The sequence below is a fragment of the Cherax quadricarinatus genome, chromosome 13 (genome assembly GCF_038502225.1).
Source record: "Cherax quadricarinatus isolate ZL_2023a chromosome 13, ASM3850222v1, whole genome shotgun sequence".
NCBI lineage: Eukaryota > Metazoa > Arthropoda > Malacostraca > Decapoda > Parastacidae > Cherax > Cherax quadricarinatus.
Genome location: NC_091304.1, coordinates 31,033,278 through 31,056,223, shown reverse-complemented (window position 1 = coordinate 31,056,223; position 22,946 = coordinate 31,033,278). Strand labels below are relative to the sequence as shown.

Genomic DNA, 22,946 nt, shown 5'->3' with positions numbered 1-22,946 from the left:
GTTACAACCTATACAGATGCGACAGAGTGAACAGGCAAAAGGGGGGGAGGCTGGCCTGTATATCACAGTCGCTTATATGCTCGGAACTACTAAATGCCTCAAATGATGGAGTTGAAGTTTTGGCAGCAAAGATCGAGAACCAAAACCTGGTCATTGTGGTTGTATATAAGCCTCCAGATGCAACTTCCCAACAATTCCAGGAACAGCTTGTGAAAATTGATCACTGCCTCGAAAATCTTCCAGCTCCTGCCCCTAACATCTTTCTCCTGGGGGATTTCAACCTAAGGCACCTACAATGGAGGAATGTAGCAAATAATGTTGAAGCAGAGACAACACTAGGAGGCAGCTCAGATGAAAACTCACAAACTTTTAAATCTCTGCACCAAATTCACCTTACACCAGTAAATAATAGAACCTACTAGATTGGAGAATACACTATACCTCATCTTCACTAACGATGATGAACTTATACGAAATATTACCTTATCAAAAACAACATACTTAGATCACAAAACAATAGAGGTTCAGACATGTGTGCACGGGGCCCCAGACCGACAAAATGTGATCAGTCACGAGGGAGACTTCACCAAATTCAACTTCAATAACAAAAACATAATGTGGGACCATGTAAACCAAGTTCTAAATGATATAAACTGGGAAGATAGCTTAAGCAACACGGATCCAAACCTATGTCTAGAATAAATTAACTCTGTTGCACTCGAGGTATGCTAAAGACACATTCCTTTAAGGAAAAGGAGGAGAAATAGAAAGGTGCTCCCTATACAGACGAAGGCAAAGAATAACAGAGCGGCTAAAAGAGGCCAATATATCTGCACTACGCAGGGAGGCACTGGTCAGAGAAATAGCAAACATTGAACTATAGCTAAAGGAATCTTACAGGAGTCAAGAAATGCAGGAAGAACTAAAAGCCATAAATGAAAATGAAAAAACAAAAAAATATTTCTTTTCTTATGCCAAATCAAAGTTGAAAGCAACATCCAGTATTGGGCCCCAGCTTAAACGAGATAAGTCCTACAAAATGACAGCAAGGAAATGAGTGAGCTACTCAAGTCCCAATATGAACAGGCTGAGAGTCGAAGACCTAAATGATTTTTTTATGAGAGAGACGCAGAATTTGGTAGACTCAAACCTAAGTGATATTACCATGACGCCAAATGACTTCGATAAGGCCATAAATGACAGGCCCAGACTCATTTAACTCCTTGTTCATCAAGAACTGCAAGAAGCCCCTATCATGTGCTTTTTAACATCCTGTGGAGAGGAAGCATGGACACAGGGGTCGTTCCATGGCTGCTAAAAGCAAAAGATATAGCCCCACTCCACAAAGGGGCAGTAAAACAATAAAGAACTACAGACCGATAGCGCTAACGTAAAGGGATCTAAGAAGCAGGATCGCCACCCATCTATGTACCCATCAATTACACAACCCAATACAACATGGGTTTAGAGCAGGTCGCTCTTGTCTGTCTCAAGTACTGGACCACTATGACAAGGTCTTGGATGCTCTAAGACAAAATACAGATGTAGTATACATAGACTTTGCAAAAGCCTTTAACAATTATGACCATGGAGTAATAGTGCACAAAATGCGTGATAAAGGAATAACAGGAAAAGTTGGTAGATGGATCTATAATTTCCCTGAAAACAGAACAGAAAGAGTAGTAGTAAATAGAGTAAAGTCTGAGGTGGCTACTGTGAAAAGCTCTGTTCCACAAGGCACAGTACTCGCTCCCATCTTGTTCCTCATCCTCATATCTGACATAGATAGAGAAGTAAGCCACAGCACCGTGTCTTCCTTTGCAGATGACACCCGAATTTGCATGACAGTGTCCTCCAATGAAGACACTGCAAGACTCCAGGCGGACATCAACCAAATCTTTAAATGGGCCGCAGAAAGCAATAAGATGTTCAATGATGAGAAATTTCAATTACTCCGATATGGAAAACGTGAGGAAATTAAAACTATATCGGAGTATAAAAGAAATTCCAGCCACACAATAGAGAGAAAAACTAATGTAAAATACCTGGGAGTGATCATGTCGGAGGATCTCACCTTCAAGGACCATAACATTGTATCAATCGCATCTGCTAGAAAAATGACAGGATGGATAATGAGAACCTTCAAAACTAGGGATGCCAAGCCCATGATGACACTCGTCAGGTCACTAGTTCTATCTAGGCTGGAATATTGCTGCACACTAACAGCACCTTTCAAGGGAGGTGAAATTGCTGACCTAGAAAGTGTACATAGAGCTTTCACGGCACACATAACTGCGATAAAATACCTCAATTACGGGGAATGCTTTAAGTTATTAACCTGTATTCCTTAGAATGCGGGCGGGAGAGATACATGATTATATACACTTGGAAAATCGTAGAGGGATTAGTACCAAACTTGCACACGACAATCACCCCCTATGAAAGCAAAACTCGTCAGACGATGCAACATCCACCCAATGAAAAGCAGAGGTGCCATTAGTACGATAAGAGACAGCACAATAAGTGTCAGGGGCCCAAGACTGTTCTACTGCTTCCCAGTATACATAAGGGAGGATTACCAATAGACCCCTGACTGTCTTCAAGAAGGCACTGGACAGGCACCTAAAGTTAGTACAAGACCAGCCCTGCTGTGGATCGTACGTCAGGTTGCTTGCGGCCAACAGTAACAGCTTGTAAAGTAAAAGGACACAAGTGCAACTAATGTGACATTTTACTGTGGCAACGTTTCGTTCTCCAGGAGCTTTGTCAAGCTCCTGGAGAACGAAACGTTGCCACGGTATAATGTCACATTAGTTGCACTTGTGTCCTTTTACTTTACATATTGTCGGTAATTCTACCAACATTATTACAGTAACAGCCTGGTTGATCAGGCCTGATCCACCATGAGGCCAAGTCACAGACCGGGTCACTGGGGTGTTGATCCCCGAAACCATCTCTAGGTATGTTTACCTGGAGAGGATTTCTGGGTTCAACGCCCTCACGGCCCGATCAATGACCAGGCCTCGAGATGGATCAGGGCCTGATCAACTAGGCTCTTACTGCTGGACGCACGCGAACCCACGTACGAACCACAGCCCGGCTGGTCAGGTACTGACTTTTAGTGCCTGTCCAGCTCCTGCTGACATACTGTATCCAGTCCCATTTGTTTATATGTAACTTAAAAGTAATCATCATTCCCAGCAGCTTGTAACTTTGCCAATAATCTCATGTGTGTAAATTGTAGTTATCTGTGTCTTTTTCCATTATTTTGACAGTAAGCCTTGGTGTGTTCTTCTACATGAAGGAGAAAGACAGTGCGTGGGCACTGGAGTCCCTGGGTTGGTTGCCACTCACCTCTCTCATAGTCTTCATCACAGCTTACTCAGTTGGCTTCGGTCCCACCGTCTGGGTCCTAATAGGTGAGTAAGGATGTTCCATGATCATTCACCTCTCAGTAATATTCAATATTTTCATCATAAAAAAAAACGAGGCAGTCCTCCTTCTCTCCTTGATTTACACATTCTTTTTTCAATATCCAGAAAAACAGTAAAAAAATAAATGGTCACTGACATCAACGCTTACATGGAGAAAATAGAGCAGCAATTTAAATGAGTTTTGTATAATTCACCCTAAGTAGTAGGTTGGTAGACAGTAACCACCCAGGGAGGTACTACCGTCCTGCCAAGTGCGTGTAAAACGGAAACTTATAATTGTTTCATTTGATGGTAGGATTGCTGGTGTCTTTTTTCTGTATCATAAACACGCAAAATTTCAGGTATTTCTTGCTACTTCTACTTACACTTAGGTCACACTACACATGCATGTACAAGCATTTTTATGCACTCCCCTCTGGGTTTTCTTCTATTTTCTTGGAACAGAATTCTTCCTCCGAAAACCATGCGTGTCTTATGAGGCGTCTAAAATGCCGAGAGCAAGGGGCTAGTAACCCCTTCTCCTATATACATTACTAAAGTTAAAAAAAAACTTTGGTTTTTCTTTTTGGGTCTCCCTGCGTCGGTGGGATACGGCCGGTGCGTTGAAAGAAGATGTATAATTCATAGTCACAGTGAAATCCACACGAAAAGCCGGACTGATGAACTCAGTTTAAGTCGTAATAATCTACTGCAAATGAAAAAAAAAAAACCAGTAAGATGGACGGTGGCTTGAAGCGGGGCTCTAGTGGTGGCAGGTTTTGGTCTTGACCGCTGAGCTGTGAAACATTATTATAGGAAAAATCTGGAAAAAAGCTTTGTGTCCATGTCTCCATCAGCGGTACCAACTGTAGCTTTCTTTCCCCAGTCACATTTCGAGCCTCTCGTCCATCTCTCTATTTATTCATTTACAGTCGTTTATTACGACTTAAACTGACTTTAGACACTATACGGCTTTGAAGGAGGTAAGGACAGATTTACTGCAAAGGCTAATGGGCTGTTGGAAAGAGACAGTAAGGTCTATAACGAGAGCTTAAAGTAGACTTAGTTGGCTGTCATTATTGTGAAGTAAGATTTCCTTCAGACTTGTTCTGTTGGAATCAATAAAGAAACGCAACATTGCAGGATAATGATGGTTACCTGAAGCACTCAAACACAACAATAAGCTTTTCTGTCGCTTTCTTAACAAACTGATTTTTCTGTGTGGGTGCAGTAAATTAAAGTGGTGCAATCTGGAACCAAGTTTCTCTGACTGTGGTTCCTAGATGTTGACTGCAGCCATTTCAAACTCGGAATTTGAGTTTATTGCTTCTTCATTAAGGGAAATATTATCTTTACAGAATGGTGGTACTGGAACTGGGAGATCCTCTGAATGTTTTTGTCTGATTGCAGAAGGAATATTTGGATAAATTACTTTTGATTTATTTTTTTTCATGAAAATTCCGACACTCTTTCATACGGAAATGGTATTATCCTATGGTTCTCTCCATACCACTGGGACTGCAAATGGTATGCATCAAACCTTCAAGCAAATCACTAGCTCAAAGATTTGAAGTCGTGCAACAGCGATGAGGTGCCCACAGCTTGTCCTGATATCCGACCTTCACACAGAAGTAGTGAAAATAGTTTGTTTTTATATAAATCACAAAGTATTGTCTCTGCCGTTCAATCACGAGACATTATAGCCTTATAACTTGACAGTTTAAAATACCATTTACTCTGAAAAAGTGAAAATATAGAATTCGTAAGTGATAAAACAATTTCATTATTCATAAAAAAAATAAATCTTCTTCCATAAAATGACCAAACTCTCCGCAACCAATAATATAGTTAAAGGTACATGTTGGAGCATATATAAATTCAGATTTGAATTTATAGTCCCATAATTAGTTAATAGCAATAATAATAATAATAATAATAATAATTATTATTATTATTTATACCAGTACATGTATAAGGCATACAGGCTTAGCTGATATCAGTAACTTACTACTATACAGAAATCCCCTTGTTATGCAGAGCATTTCAGGCAAATTAAGTCAGTTTTGTCCCCCGGATTCGACCCACAACAGGCGACTAACACCCAGGTACCTATTTTACTGATAGGTGAACATGGATAGCAGGTGTCTTAACGAAATACGTCCTAATGTTTCCACACGTACCGGAGATCGACCCACGGACCTCAGTAATTTTTCTTGACGTATGTAATTGCTCTGAATCCGATGATTCAAAGTATTTTAACATTTTCATTAAAATTTACAATGTGTATTTGAACAGTCGATGCTTATATGGTAGTTTCCTTCTTAAGAAATGCAATACAGTTTGAAGCCGATAAGATGAGGCATTCTTTAATTATTGACTGTAAAACAATATAACTACGTTTTTTATCAAATAAGCATACTGAGACTTATGGAGCCCAATAACAGTGCGATAGTTGGAAAACCATTCAGTGCTGAAAATCTGAAGTGTATCGGCAGAGGCATTCTCCAGTTATGACACGAATTCCAACACGTCCAGGTTTTATGAAAAATATTTGTGCACCAAGAAATTTACCTGCACACAACTTAAATTTAATGGGATCTATCCTGACCATAAGATGCATCAGCCATTAGATGCTGAAGCTCTTCAGAAGACGTAGACTCTAATACATTTAACGTGACTAAGCGTAAAACGTGATTACACGTAAAATTGGCAGATATACACCTTCGTACTTGAATTCCTGCCTAGTTACATGTGTTGAAAATTTGAAGCCCATTGGATGAAGTTTTCTCATTTTATGAGGAAAATTAAAATGAAAAGTAGGAGGAAGAAAAAATCTGACAACCACTTAAAGGTTTCCCTTCAGGGATACCTAATAATATAATTAGATTAATAATTCATCCCAATTTGTCGGGTGATTAACGTAGAGTTCTGGTATATACTGATGTTAGTGCTCAGAGTTATTTTGATTTTTAAGGAATATGACTGAGTCATCATATCCTGGCTGAGGAACTGTCTGCCTCAAACCTTTCTCATCTTCTACCGCTTTTTCTCTGTATTGGATTGATCAAGCCACTGGCTGGCGAAACGTTTCCACAGTAAAGACACCCAAATGTTGCACAAGTGTGTAATTCTTTAACTTGTAGGTTTTCCAGACCATTTATTTAATAATATTTGTTTGACACAGCAACATCATGGAAGCTTCATACATAGAAGTCTTCAACGTCTGCATGACCGATTTACATTAGAGGATTTAGACCACCGATGACGCCGCCTCCCACTGCATTGCCTTACCTTGGAAAAGGAGACACAAATGTAGTATCATGTGATCCTTTATTGAAAGCGTTTCGCGTACACGATGGGCTTTATTACGTCACAAAAAGTTATATCACTGCCCTCAAAACCTTAAGAGCCACCACTGCCGATAAAGATGGCGGTGTCATCATCTTGAACACTAACGACTACAGGAACACTGTGCTTAATCTACTAAACAACAGATCTCTTTGTGACTTAATAAAGCCCACTAAGTGGGCGAAACGTCAATAAAAAATCAAAGTATTCTGCATTTGTATCTCCTTTTCCATCGAGCTGGAATTTTATACCATTTATCTCTATATAAGCCCTTATCCGTAGATAAGCAGTACTTTTTATCAACACAGATGGACTGAATACATCTCCAGGCTTAGGAACTGGTTACCTCAAACTCCTCATCTTTCTCCGTTCTTCTCTGTATTAGACTGAAGCAGCCACTAGTTGGTGAAACGTATCAGCGTAAAGATACCCAAGTGTTGCACTAGTGTCTCGGCCATCAATAACATTTAGCTATAAACTGTAAACGTTATCATTTCTGTATATTATACTGTCTAATTTTGTTCTACCTAACTCAGTGCAGGACATTTATGTAAAAATGCAGGAATTAGTTCAACAATTACACAATTCCAACAACTACCAGAGTAAAGGATTTGAGTAACATATATTTCGAATGGCTAATTGTCGTTATGGTCTTAATGACCATACAGAAATGTAACCATACTAGTCGGTACCTAAACGTAAATATATATATAGATTATTTCAACTGTTAATAAGGTACTAACACATAATTCGAGTAGTTAGTCGTTACCTTTGCTTCTAGATCGTTAACAGGTTGACAACGACTATTACATGTTTCTTTCAGACGGTTTCTTTCATAACTGCACCACAAAACTGGAGGCAGAGGAAAAATTCATTCCCAGAAACAGAAGCACAAGCAAATACAAGATGAACTCATGGTTCACTCGAAGGTGCAGGGAGGGAAAAGCTAAAAGTCCAAGAACATGGAAGGCATATAAAAAACAAAGAATGCCAGAGAATTGGGATGCAACAGAAGAGCCAAAATTGATTATATGTGAATAAGAAGAGAGGCTGAGCAGCAGTTTGAGAATGCCATATCATCAGAAGCAGAATCTAAACCAAAGCTGATGCAGAGCCAATTCAGAAGGAAGACAACTGTGGGAAACCACATAATAAGACAGAGGAAAGGTGGGAGCTCACTAAAAATGATCTGGAAGTCTGTCAGGAGCTGAACAAAAGTTTTACAGAGTTATTCTCAGTGAAATTAGAAATATTACCAGAGAGTCAAAGACAAAGTGCATCTACAAGTACCAGACACAATGCATATAATGGGCAAAGAGGTGACGAAAATACTGAATGAAGGCTGAGGAACTATGTGGGCCACTAGCAGTGATCTTTAACAGATCGATTGAAACAGGGCAACTGCTAGTGATCTAGAAAACAACAATTATACTTTTTGACTATAACTTAGACACCTCACCTAACCTAACCTAACATAATGTTATTAGCCAAATTCTTCTTAATATTTCATAAGACAGAATATGTTTATTTAATATTACTTAAAATCAATTAAATATTTTTTTCACTATGTTCAGGTTTACTTTCACAGATTTAAAGCATAAAAAAATTTCACTCTACTTGTTTGGCAAAAAGACACTTGCTTTTAAGGTCTCACTCGCTGGTTTGGCTTATTCAGAGCGACTCACACACACATACACAGTAAAGAGGTGGGGTCAAGAGCTGAGATTCGACCCCTGCAACCACATATAGGTGAGTACACACACACAGATATAAATGCATATATGCATGTATATATATTTGATACCAGAACGACCAGCTTCCTTTTTCATAGAGGATGCGATGCAATCCAGAAGAAAAATGCCTGCAGCATTCTGGACACACGTCCCACCGCCGGGAAGCTGGATGAAGTATTTGAGATACAGGCGCTCAGATATCTTTTACGTTGTTCTCTTTTCTCTATTGTATCTTTGTTAATGTATTTGGTTTTCAAATAAAGTTCACATAGAATATATGGGGTAGTAGAAAAAAATATTAAAACAGCCCCGGGGGAAAAACCTCAGTTTTCCCTTAAGGGCAATTATTTTCTTCTCTGAGGATGAGGATTCCCAAGCAGTTCTAGAGGTAATACCTGCCTACATTATAGTATATATATATATATATATATATATATATATATATATATATATATATATATATATATATATATATATATATATATATATGTGTGTGTTGAGGAGAATGGAACAACGAATAGGCAATCTTGACACTCCCGATGCCTTCTACCTTCTTACAAAGTGCTTGAGTCTGCCCAGGTTGACATATTTCCTAAGATGTGCACCTTCATGTGATAACCCTATACTGCACGAATATGACAGTATCCTGAGGCAGATTTTTACGAAAGTACTTAATCTTACTCTAGAAGATGGGCAGTGGAACCAAGCTACGCTTCCAGTCAGACTAGGAGGCACTGGTGTCCGCAAGTCATCACAGATTGCGCTACCTGCTTTTCTGTCCTCATGTCATGCATTGCATCCAGAGTGCTTGTAGCAGCAATTCTCCCTGAACATCTTAGGGACAAGATTAGAGTCTAGGACCAAAAGTTTATCGATGGAGCCATGTCTGGGATAATCTAACGGACTCTGAAACCAGACCTGCTCCCCCTAACAACTACAAAAAGTCGCACTGGGATGGCTCGATAGTGGAGAAAATAACCTCAACAATGCTTGAGAGTGTGTCAGGGAAGGATAGAGTCCGCCTCCTGGCAGTGAGAGCTCCTCATGCAGGGGACTTTCTGTTGGCTGTTCCCAACTCCATATATATATATATATATATATATATATATATATATATATATATATATATATATATATATATATATATATATATATTATAATATATAGGGAAGTACCACCTCTATAGCTGGCATGGGGACCCTCATCCTTAGAGAAGACAATAAACGCACCTCAGAGAAAACTCAAGGTTCTCCCCGGAGCTGTTTGAATATTTTCTTCTCCTACCACCCCCTGTATATTTTATATTCTATGTAAACATTTATTAATAAACAGAATACATTTACAGAAAAAACAAACATGAATACAATGGCACAATGTATCAAAGATCATGAATTTTTTCCAGCTCCTCCGAGGCTGGACGCGAGCCAAGTATGCAACAAGCATTTCCCCTCTAGATGGCTACGCTGAGGCGCTGGAACATAAAAGCGGCTGCCCTTGGGTCCCTGGTGGTGTCGATGAGTCTGGAACCCAATTCTTTAAAGAAACGTGTGGCATTTTTTCCCCATGATCCCAAGGTCTCTGAGCCCACTGGGACAAATTGATACTGTTGGCTTATCTTGTACTCCTCCCTGTGATCAGCAGCTCCTCCCTCTCGCCCCACACTGTGATGGATATAGGTGTCAGCCAGTGTGGACGCACAGGTATAGTCCCATGCTAAGAGCTTGCCATTCTTCCAAGGATAGATGGTGATCCCGTCAGGGCGGTTTGCTGAGTTGTGGGTATTGTTGGCTGCTAGTGATCGGGGCTCCCTCTCGGCTGGGCATCCAGCTGTAGCAAGGGTTCTCTTGATGATGTCGTTGACCTCATTGTGTCTTGCATGCCAGCCCTTGGTATTGGAACAGTTAAGACCATGTAGACCGTATTGGTCTGCTTGCGCTTCGCCACAAATACACGTATATTCTGTGTGAATTGGAGCAGCAAGGCGCAGAGCCACTACAATACGGAGGGTCATAGGGTCGAGTCGCGTTCCTATTGCCGATATGGGAACTGTTTGGAGGAAGTCCCCGGAGTGAGGTGCGCTCACAGCCTGGAGACGGGCAATCTCCCTATCTGATGTTGCAGCCCTAAGCATGTTGGCAAGCACCTTTTCTGCGATCGGGCCATCCCAGCTTGACTGTTTGTGAGCCAGTGCTGCACTAGGGTTTGGTGCTGGAGCAGCAAGAGTCTCCCATTCAGTGATGGCACTGGCATAGCTATGGTCTTCTATACCTGCTGAGTCGCTGAGGGTATCAGGAAGAATTTGTCTTATCAACTCGTTTGATGCTATGGAAGATGATAGGAAAGCTGGAAGAGCAATCTGGGAGGATCTGCGTACTCCTAGCCCTCCAAGCCTGACCGGAAGTGAGGCTTGCAACCACTGTCCGTCTTCAAGGGAAAGATTCAATACATTCTCTAGCATGGTCATAAGGAGAGAGTCATATTCCTTGAGCTTTGGACTGCTGAAGGCTGGGGAGCATCTCAGAAAGTAGGTAAGTTTTGGGATTGACAGGCACCTGGTGAGTAGGTAGAAGGCATCGTGTGTGTCAATGTCTTTCATCCTGCTTTCCATCGTCCGGAGGTCTGAGACTTTTTTTTCTAGGATCAGATCGATGGCATTGGACCCAAGAGGAGCACCAGGAAGAGTGCTATTGGCTGGATCAATGGCTCGTGCTCCTGGTAAAACGGCACTAATATTCTGGATCATCTATGTCACCAAAACTGGCTATCAGCGGGTCAAATGTGTCACCAACACTGGCTATCAATGGGTCAAATGTGTCACCAAGACTGGCTATCAACGAGTCAACTGTGTCACCAAGACTGGCTATCAGCTGGTGAACTATGTCACCAAGACTGTCTATCAGCGGGTCAACTGTGTTATTAAGACTGGCTATTAGCGGGACACCTGAGTAACCAAGACTGGCAATCAGCGGGTCAACTGTGTCACCAAGACTGGCTATCAGCTGGTGAACTATGTCACCAAGACTGTCTATCAGCGGGTCAACTGTTTTTAAGACTGGCTATCAGCGGGTCAACTGTGTTATTAAGACTGGCTATTAGCGGGACACCTGAGTAACCAAGACTGGCAATCAGCGGGTCAACTGTGTCACCAAGACTGGCTATCAGCGGGTCACCTGAGTCACCAAGACTGGCTATCAGCGGGTCACCTGAGTCACCAAGACTGGCTATCAGCGGGTCAACTGTGTCACCAAGACTGGCTATCAGCGGGTCACCTGAGTCACCAAGACTGGCTATCAGCAGGTCACATGAGTCACCAAGACTGGCTATCAGCGGGTCAACTGTGTCACCAAGACTGGCTATCAGCGGGTGACCTGAGTCACCAAGACTGGCTATCAGCGGGTCACCTGAGTCACCAAGACTGGCTATCAGCGGATCACCTGAGTCACCAAGACTGACTATCAGCGGGTCACCTGAGTCACCAAGACTGGCTATCAGCTGGTCAACTGTGTCACCAAGACTGGCTATCAGCGGGTCAACTGTGTCACCAAGACTGGCTATCAGCGGGTCAACAGTGTCACCAGGACTGGCTATCATCTGTGTGACGTCAGATGCTCCCCCTTCCCCGCTTATCCCCCCCCCAGCCTTGCATCCCCGGGTCCGCGGTTCCAGGAGTCCATCTGTGTGACGTCAGATGCTCCCCCTTCCCCGATTATCCCCCCCCACAGCCTTAGATCACCGGGTCTGCGGTTCCAGGAGTCCATCTGTGTGACGTCAGATGCTCCCCCTTCCACGCTTATCCCCCCCCCCAGCCTTGAATCCCCGGGTCCGCGGTTCCAGGAGTCCATCTGTGTGACGTCAGATGCTCCCCCTTCCCCGCTTATCCCCCCCCCAGCCTTGCATCCCCGGGTCCGCGCTTCCAGGAGTCCATCTGTGTGACGTCAGATGCTCCCCCTTTCCCGCTTATCCCCACCTCCCCAGCCTTGCATCCCCGGGTCCGCGGTTCCAGGAGTCCATCTGTGTGACGTCAGATGCTCCCCCTTCCCCGCTTTTCCCCACACCCCCCCACAGCCTTAGATCACAAGGTCCGCGGTTCCAGGAGTCCATCTGTGTGACGTCAGATGCTCCCCCTTCCCGCTTATCCCCCCCCCAGCCTTGCATCCCCGGGTCCGCGGTTCCAGGAGTCCATCTGTGTGACGTCAGATGCTCCCCCTTCCCCGATTATCCCCCCCCACAGCCTTAGATCACAGGGTCCGCGGTTCCAGGAGTCCATCTGTGTGACGTCAGATGCTCCCCCTTCCCCGCTTATCCCCACACCCCCCCCAGCCTTGCATCCCCGGGTCCGCGGTTCCAGGAGTCCATCTGTGTGACGACATATGCTCCCCCTTCCCCGCTTATCCCCCCCCAGCCTTGCATCCCCGGGTCCGCGCTTCCAGGAGTCCATCTGTGTGACGTCAGATGCTCCCCCTTCCCCGCTTATCCCCACCTCCCCAGCCTTGCATCCCCGGGTCCGCGGTTCCAGGAGTCCATCTGTGTGACGTCAGATGCTCCCCCTTCCCCGCTTTTCCCCACACCCCCCCACAGCCTTAGATCACAAGGTCCGCGGTTCCAGGAGTCCATCTGTGTGACGGCAGATGCTCCCCCTTCCCGCTTATCCCCCCCCCAGCCTTGCATCCCCGGGTCCGCGGTTCCAGGAGTCCATCTGTGTGACGTCAGATGCTCCCCCGTCCCCTCTTATCCCCACACCCCCCAACCTTGCATCCCCGGGTCCCCGGTTCCAGGAGTCCACCTGTGTGACGCCAATTACTCCCCCTTCCCCACTTATCCCCACACACCCCAACCTTGCTCCCCCTTCCCCACACATCCCCACATCCCCCCAACCTTGCATCCCCGGGTCCGCGGTTCCAGGAGTCCACCTGTGTGACGCCAGATGCTCCCCCTTCCCCACTCATCCCCATACCCCAGAACCTTGCTCCCCCTTCCCCACTTATCCCCACACCCCCCTACCTTGCATCCCGTGGTCCGCGGTTCCAGGAGTCCACCTGTGTGACGCCAGATGCTCCCGCTTCCCCACTTATCCCCCCACCCCCTCAACCTTGCATCCCGGGTCCGTGGTTCCAGGAGTCCACCTGCGTGACGCCAGATACTCCCCCTTCCCCACTTATCCCCACACCCCTCAACCTTGCTCCCCCTTCCCCACTTATCCCCACACCCCCCAACCTTGCATCCCCGAGTCCGAGGTTCCAGCAGTCCACCTGTGTGACACCAGATACTCCCCCTTCCCCACTCATCCCTACACCCATCCAACCTTGCATCCCCGGGTCTGCTGTTCCTGGAGTCCACCTGTGTGACGCAAAATGCTTCCCCTTCCCCACTTATACCCACAGCCCCCAATCTTGCTCCCCCTTCCCCACTCATCCCTACACCCATCCAACCTTGCATCCCCGGGTCCGCTGTTCCAGGAGTCCATCTGTGTGACGCCAGATGCTTCCCCTTCCCCAATTATCCCAACAACCCCCAAACCTTGCATCCGCGGGTCCGCGGTTCCAGGAGTCCATCTGTGTGACGCCAGATGCTCCCCCTTCCCCACTTATCGCCATACCCCCCAACCTTGCAACCCCGGGTCCGCGGTTCCAGGACTCCACCTGTGTGACGCCAGATGCTTCCCCTTCCCCACTTATCCCCACACCCATAACCTTGTATCCCCGGGTCAGCGGTTCCAGGAGTCCATCTATGTGACGCCAGATGCTCCACCTTCCCCACTTATCCCCACACCCCCCAACCTTGTATCCCCGGGTCCGCGGTTCCAGGAGTCCATCTGTGTGACGCCAGATGCTCACCCCTTCCCCACTTATCCCCGCACCCATCCAACCTTTCATCCCCGGGTCTGCTGTTCCTGGAGTCCATCTGTGTGACGCGAGATACTCCCGCTTCCCCACTTATCCCCACACCCCCCATCCTTGCATACCCGGGTCCTCGGTTCCAGGAGTCCATCTGTGTGACGCCAGATGCTCCCCCTTCCCCGCTTATCCCCCCCCCAGCTTTGCATCCCCGGGTCCGCGGTTCCAGGAGTCCATCTGTGTGACGTCAGATGCTCCCCCTTCCCCGCTTATACCCTCAACCCCTCCAGCCTTGCATCCCCGGGTCCTCGGTTCCAGGAGTCCATCTGTGTGACGTCAGATGCTCCCCCTTCCCCGCTTACCCCACCCCCCACAGCCTTAGATCCCCGGGTCCGCGGTTCCAGGAGTCCATCTGTGTGACGCCAGATGCTCCCCCTTCCCCGCTTATCCCCCCCCCAGCCTTGCATCCCCGGGTCCGCGGTTTCAGGAGTCCAAGTGTGTGACGTCAGATGCTCCCCCTTCCCCGCTTATCCCCCCCAAGCCTTGCATCCCCGGGTCCTCGGTTCCAGGAGTCCATTTGTGTGACGTCAGATGCTCCCCTTTCCCAGCTTATCCCCACCCTTCCAGCCTTGCATCCCCGGGTCCGCGGTTCCACTAGTCCATCTGTATGACGTCACATGCTCCCCATTCCCCGCTTTTCCCCACATCCCCCCCCCAGCCTTGCATCCCCGGGTCCGCGGTTCCAGGAGTCCATCTGTGTGACGTCAGATGCTCCCCCTTCCCGCTTATCCCCCCAGCCTTGCATCCCCGGGTCCGCGGTTCCAGGAGTCCATCTGTATGACGTCAGATGCTCCCCCTTCCCCGCTTATCCCCACACCCCCCAGCCTTGCATCCCAGCGGGTCCGCGGTTCCAGGAGTCCATCTGTGTGACGTCAGAAGCTCCCCCTTCCCGGCTTATCCCCAAACCCCCCACCCCAGCCTTGCATCCCGGGTCCGCGGTTCCAGGAGTCCATCTGTGTGACGTCAGATGCTCCCCCTTCCCTGCTTATCCCCACACCCCCCACCCCAGCCTTGCATCCCCGGGTCCGCGGTTCCAGCAGTCCATCTGTGTGACGTCAGATGCTCCCCCTTCCCCGCTTATACCCACACCCCCCCCAGCCTTGCATCCCCGGGTCAGCGGCTCCAAGAGTTCGTCTGTGTGACGTCAGATGCTCCCCCTTCCCCGCTTATACCCACACCCCCCCTGCCTTGTATCCCCGGGACTGCGGTTCCATAAGTCCATCTGTGTGACGTCAGATGCTCCCCCTTCCCCGCTTATACCCTCAACCCCTCCAGCCTTGCATCCCCGGGTCCGCGGTTCTAGGAGTCCATCTGTGTGACGTCAGATGCTCCCCCTTCCCCGATTATACCCACACCCCCCCCCCCCGCCTTGCATCCCCGGTTCCGCGGTTCCAGGAGTCCATCTGTGTGACGTCAGATGCTCCCCCTTCCCCGCTTATCCCCACATCCCCCTACCTTGCCTCCCCGGGTCCGCGGTTCCAGGAGTCCATCTGTGTGACGACAGATGCTCCCCCTTTCCCGCTTATCCCCACACCCCCCAACCTTGCATCCCCGGGTCCGCGGTTCCAGGAGTTCATCTGTGTGACGTCAGATGCTCCCCCTTTCCCGCTTATCCCCACCTCAACAGCCTTGCATCCCCGGGTCCTCGGTTCCAGGAGTCCATCTGTGTGACGTCAGATGCTCCCCCTTCCCCGCTTTTCCCCACACCCCCCCCCCCAGCCTTGCATCCCCGGGTCCGCGGTTCCAGGAGTCCATCTGTGTGACGTCAGATGCTCCCCCTTCCCGCTTATCCCCCCCCAGCCTTGCATCCCCGGGTCCGCGGTTCCAGGAGTCCATCTGTGTGACGTCAGATGCTCCCCCTTCCCCTCTTATCCCCACACCCCCCAACCTTGCATCCCCGGGTCCCCGGTTCCAGGAGTCCACCTGTGTGACGCCAGTTACTCCCCCTTCCCCACTTATCCCCACACCCCCCAACCTTGCTCCCCCTTCCCCACACATCCCCACATCCCCCCAACCTTGCTTCCCCGGGTCCGCGGTTCCAGGAGTCCACCTGTGTGACGCCAGATGCTCCCCCGTCCCCACGTATCCCCACACCCCCTCAACCTTACATCCCAGGGTCCGCGGTTCCAGGAGTCCACCTGTGTGACGCCAGATACTCCCCCTTCCCCACTTATCCCCACACCCCCCAACCTTGCTCCCCCTTCCTCACATATCCCCCACACCCCCCAACCTTGCATCCCCGGGTCCGCGGTTCCAGGAGTCCACCTGTTTGACGCCAGATACTCCCCCTTCCCCACTTATCCCTACACCCCCAACCTAGCTCCCCGTTCCCCACTTATCCCCACACCCCCCAACCTTGCATCCCCGGGTCTGCGGTTCCAGGAGTCCACCTGTGTGACGCCAAATGCTCCCCCTTCCCAAATTATCCCCACACCCCCCAACCTTGCTCCAACTTCCCCACTTATCCCCACACCCCCCAACCTTGCATCCCCGGGTCTGCTGTTCCAGGAGTCCATCTGTGTGACGCCAGATGCTCCCCCTTCCCCACGTATCGCCATACCCCCCAACCTTGCAACCCCGGGTCCGCGGTTCCAGGACTCCACCTGTGTGACGCCAGATGCTCCCCCTTCCCCACTTATCCCCACACCCATAACCTTGTATCCCCAGGTCAGCGGTTCCAGGAGTCCATCTATGTGACGCCAGATGCTCCACCTTCATCACTTATCCCCACACCCCCCAACCTTGTATCCCCGGGTCCGCGGTTCCAGGAGTCCATCTGTGTGACGCTAGGATGCTCACCCCTTCCCCACTTATCCCCACACCCATCCAACCTTTCATCCCCGGGTCCGCGGTTCCTGGAGTCCATCTGTGTGACGCCAGATGCTCCCCCTTCCCCACTTATCCCCACACCTCCCAACCTTGCATCCCCGGGTCCGTGGTTCCAGGAGTCCATCTGTGTGACGCCAGATGCTCCCCCTTCCCTACTTATCCCCACACCCCCCATCCTTGCATACCCGGGTCCTCGGTTCCAGGAGTCCATCTGTGTGACGCCAGATGCTCCCCCTTCCCCGCTTATCCCCCCCCCAGCCTTGCATCCCCGGGTCCGCGGTTCCAGGAGTCCATCTGTGTGACGTCAGATGCTCCCCCTTCCCCGCTTATCCCCACACCCCCTCCAGCCTTGCATCCCCGGGTCCTCGGTTCCAGGAGTCCATCTGTGTGACGTCAGATGCTCCCCATTCCCCGCTTCCCCCCCCCCCACAGCCTTAGATCCACGGGTCCGCGGTTCCAGGAGTCCATCTGTGTGACGTCAGATGCTCCCCCTTCCCCGCTTATCCCCACACCCCTTCCAGCCTTGCATCCCCGGGTCCGCGGTTCCAGGAGTCCAAGTGTGTGACGTCAGATGCTCCCCCTTCCCCGCTTATCCCCCCCAAGCCTTGCATCCCCGGGTCCGCGGTTCCAGGAGTCCATCTGTGTGACGTCAGATGCTCCCCTTTCCCAGCTTCTCCCCACCCTTCCAGCCTTGCATCCCCGGGTCCGCGGTTCCAGGAGTCCATCTGTATGACGTCACATGCTCCCCATTCCCCGCTTTTCCCCACACCCCCCCAGCTTTGCATCCCCGGGTCCGCGGTTCCAGGAGTCCATCTGTGTGACGTCAGATGCTCCCCCTTCCCGCTTATGCCCCCAGCCTTGCATCCCCGGGTCCGCGGTTCCAGGAGTCCATCTGTATGACGTCAGATGCTCCCCCTTCCCCGCTTATCCCCACACCCCCCAGCCTTGCATCTCCGGGTCCGCGGTTCCAGCAGTCCATCTGTGTGACGTCAGATGCTCCCCCTTCCCCGCTTATACCCACACCCCCCCAGCCTTGCATCCCCGGGTCAGCGGCTCCAAGAGTCCGTCTGTGTGACGTCAGATGCTCCCCCTTCCCCGCTTAGACCCACAACCCCGCCAGCCTTGGATCCCCGGGTCAGCGGTTCCAGGAGTCCATCTGTGTGACGTCAGATGCTCCCCCTTCCCCGCTGATACCCTCAACCCCTCCAGCCTTGCATCCCCGGGTCCGCGGTTCCAGGAGTCCATCTGTGTGACGTCAGATGCTCCCCCTTCCCCGCTTATACCCCCCCCCCAGCCTTGCATCCCCGGTTCCGCGGTTCCAGGAGTCCATCTGTGTGACGTCAGATGCTCCCCCTTCCCTTCTTATACCCCCCCCCCAGCCTTGCATCCCCGGGTCCGCGGTTGCAGGAGTCCATCTGTGTGACGTCAGATGCTCCCCCTTCAACGCTTATACTCACCCCCCCCAGCCTCGCATCCCCGGGTCCGCGGCTCCAGGAGTCCATCTGTGTGACGTCAGATCCTCTCCCTTTCCCGCTTATACCCCCTCCCAGCCTTGCATCCCTGGGTCCGCGGTTCCAGTAGTCCATCTGTGTGACCACATATGCTCCCCCTTCTTCGCTTATCCCCACACCCCCCCAGCCTTGCCTCCCCGGGTCCGCGATTACAGAAGTCCATCTGTGTGACGTCAGATGCTCCCCCTTCCCCGCTTATCCCCACACCCTCCCTACCTTGCCTCCCCGGGTCCGCGGTTCCAGGAGTAAATCTGTGTGACGTCAGATGCTCCTCCTTTCCCGCTTATCCCTACACCCCCCCAACCGTGCATCCCCGGGTCCGCGGTTCCAGGAGTCCATCTGAGTGACGTCAGATGCTCCACCTTCCCCGCTTATCCCCCCCAACCTTGCCTTCCCGGGTCCGCGGATCCAGGAGTCCACCTGTGTGACGTCAGATACTACCCCTTCCCCACTTATCCCCACACCCTCCCAACCTTGCTCCCCCTTCCCCACTTATCCCCACACCCCCCAACCTTGCATCCCCGGGTCCGCGGTTCCAGGAGTCCACCTGTGTGACGCCAGTTACTCCCACTTCCCCACTTATCCCCACACCCCCCAAACCTTGCTCCCCCTTCCCCACACATCCCCACATCCCCCCTAACCTTGCATCCCCGGGTCCGCAGTTCCAGGAGTCCACCTGTGTGACGCCAGATGCTCCCCCTTCCCCACGCATCCCCAAACCCCCGAACCTTGTCTCCCTTCCCCACTTATCCCCACACCCTCCAACCTTTCATCCCGTTGTCCGCAGTTCCAGGAGTCCGCCTGTGTGACGCCAGATGCTCCCCCTTCCCAACTTATCCCCACACCCCCCCAACCTTGCATCCCTGGGTCTGCGGTTCCAGGAGTCCACCTGCGTGACGCCAGATACTCCCCCTTCCCCACTTATCCCCACATCCTCACACCCCCAACCTTGCATCCCCCCGTGGTTCCCCACAGATACTCCCCCTTCCCCACTTATCCCCACACCCCACAACCTTGCTCCCCCTTCCCCACACACACCCCCCAACCTTGCATCCCCGGGTCCGCGGTTCCAGGAGTCCACCTATGTGACGCCAGATGCTCCCCCTTCCCAACTTATCCCCACACCCTCCAACCTTGCTCCCCCTTCCCCACTTATCCCCACACGCCCCAACCTTGCATCCCCGGGTCAGCTGTTCCAGGAGTCCACCTGCGTGACGCCAGATGCTCCCCCTTCCCCACTTATCCCCACACCCCCCCCAACCTTGCATCCCCGGGTCCGTGGTTCCAAGTCCACCTGCGTGATACCCCCTTCCCCACTTATCCCCCCACACCCCCCAACCTTGCATCCCCGGGTCCGCATTTCCAGGAGTCCATCTGGGTGACGCCAGATGCTTCCCCATCCCCCCTTGTCCCCACACCCCCCAACATTGTATCCCCGGGTCCGCTGTTCCAGGAGTCCATCTGTGTGACGCCAGATGCTCCCCCTTCCCCACTTATCCCCACACCCCCCAACTTTGTATCCCCGGGTCCGCGGTTCCAGGAGTCCATCTATGTGACGCCAGATGCTCCACCTTCCCCACTTATCCCCACACCCCCCAACCTTGCATCCTCGGGTCCGCGGTTCCAGGAGTCCATCTGTGTGACGCCAGATGCTCACCCCTTCCACACTTATCCCCACACCCCTCCAACCTTGCATCCCCGGGTCCGCGGTTCCTGGAGTCCATCTGTGTGACGCCAGATGCTCCCCCTACCCCACTTATCCCCACACCTCCCAACCTTGCATCCCCGGTCCGCGGTTCCAGAAGTCCATCTGTGTGACGCCAGATTCTCCCCCTTCCCCACTTATCCCCACACCCCCCCATCCTTGCATACCCGGGTCCTCGGTTCCAGGAGTCCATCTGTGTGACGCGAGATGGTCCCCCTTCCCCACTTATCCCCACACCCTCCAACCTTGCATCCCTGGGTCCGCGGTTCCAGGAGTCCATCTGTGTGACGCCAGATGCTCCCCCTTCCCCACTTATCCCCACACCCCGCCAACCTTGCATCCCTGGGTCCGCGGTTCCAGGAGTCCATCTGTGTGACGCCAGATGCTCCCCCTTCCCAACTTATCCTCACACCCTCCCAACCTTGCATCCCCTCTTCCGCGGTTCCAGGAGTCCATGTGTGTGGCGCCAGATGCTCCCCCTTCCCCACTTCTCCCCACACCCCCCAAACCTTGCATCCCCGGGTCCGCGGTTCCAGGAGTCCATCTGTGTGATGCCAGATGCTCCCCCTTCCCCACTTATCCCCACACCCCCCCAACCTTGCATCCCCGGGTCCGCGGTTCCAGGAGTCCATCTGTGTGACTCCAGATACTCCCCCTTCCCCACTTATCCCAACACCCCCCAACCTTGCATCCCCAGGTCCGCGGTTCCAGGAGTCCATCTGTGTGACGCCAGATGCTACCCCTTCCCCACTTATCCCCACAACCCCCCAACCTTGCATCCCCAGGTCCGCGGTTCCATGAGTCCATCTGTGTGACGCCAGATACTCCCCCTTCCCCAATTATCCCTACACCCCCAACCTTGCATCCCCGGGACCGCGGTTCCTGGAGTCCATCTGTGTGACGCCAGATGCTCCCCCTTCCCCACTTATCCGCACACCCACCAACCTTGCATCCCCGGGTCCGCGGTTCCAGGAGTCCATCTGTATGATGCCAGATGCTCCCCCTTCCCCACTTATCCCAACACCCTTCAACCTTGCATCCCGGGGTCCGCGGTTCCAGGAGTCTATCTGTGTGACGCCAGATGCTCCCCCTTCCGCACTTATCCCCACACCCCCAAAACTTGCATCCCCGGGTCCGCGGTTCCAGGAGTCCATCTGTGTGACGCCAGATGCTCCCCCTTCCCCACTTATCCCCACACCCCCCAACCTTGCATCCCCGGGTCCGCGGTTCCAGGAGTCCATCTGTGTGACGCCAGATGCTCCCCCTTCCCCACTTATCCCCACACACCCCCAACCTTGCATCCCCGGGTCCGCGGTTCCAGGAGTCCATCTGTGTGACGCCAGATGCTCCCCCTTCCCAACTTATCCCCACACCCTCCAACCTTGCATCCCCGGTTCCTTGGATCCAGGAGTCCATCTGTGTGACGCCAGATGCTCCCCCTTCCCAACTTATCCCCACACCCTCCAACCTTGCATCCCCGGGTCCGTGGATCCAGGAGTCCATCTGTGTGACGCCAGATGCTCCCCCTTCCCCACTTATCCCCAACCCCCCCAACCTTGCATCCCCGGGTCCGCGGTTCCAGGAGTCCATCTGTGTGACGCCAGATGCTCCCCCTTCCCCACTTATCCCCACACCCCCCCAACCTTGCATCCCCGGGTCCGCGGTTCCAGGAGTCCATCTGTGTGACGCCAGATGCTCCGCCTTCCCCACTTATCATCACACCCCCACCCTTGCATCCCCGGGTCCGCGGTTCCAGGAGTCCATCTGTGTGATGCCAGATGCTCCCCCTTCCCCACTTATCCCCACACCCCCCAACCTTGCATCCCCGGGTCCGCGGTTCCAGGAGTCCATCTGTGTGACGCCAGATGCTACCCCTTCCCCACTTATCCCCACAACCCCCCAACATTGCATCCCCGGGTCCGCGGTTCCAGGAGTCCATCTGTGTGACGCCAGATACTCCCCCTTCACCACTTATCCCTACACCCCCAAGTTTGCATCCCCGGGTCCGCGGTTCCAGGAGTCCATCTGTGTGACGCCAGATACTTCCCCTTCCCCACTTATCCCCACACCCTCCTACCCTCCTCCCCCTTCCCCACTGATATCCACACCCCCCAACCTTGCGTCCCCTGGTCCGCGGTTCCAGGAGTCCATCTGTGTGACGCCCGATACTCCCCCTTCCCCACTTATACCCACAACCCCCAACCTTGCTCCCCCTTCCCCACTTATCCCCACACCCCCCAACCTTGCATCCCCGGGTCCGCGGTTCCAGGAGTCCATCTGTGTAACGCCAGATGCTCCCCCTTCGCCACTTATTCCCACACCCCTCCAACCTTGCATCACCGGGTCCGCGGTTCCAGGAGTCCATCTGTGTGACGCCAGATGCTCCCCCTTCCCCACTTATCCACACACTCCCCATAACCTTCCATCACCGGTCCGCGGTTCCAGGAGACCATCAGTGTGACGCCAGAAGCTCCCCCTTCCCACTTATCACCACACCCCCCAACCTTGCATCC

At 51.5% G+C, this 22,946-nt stretch overlaps 1 protein-coding gene across 1 annotated transcript in view; it reads left to right on the top strand.

Annotated features, from left to right (window-relative positions):
• LOC128688700 (facilitated trehalose transporter Tret1-like) overlaps positions 1-22,946 on the top strand; it is a 229,795-nt gene that overhangs the window by 122,382 nt on the left and 84,467 nt on the right. Inside the window, exon 6 of the mRNA XM_053776680.2 lies at positions 3,276-3,419. Within this exon, the coding sequence (XP_053632655.2) occupies positions 3,276-3,419 (144 nt within the window). The remainder of the gene's footprint in view (positions 1-3,275; positions 3,420-22,946) is intronic.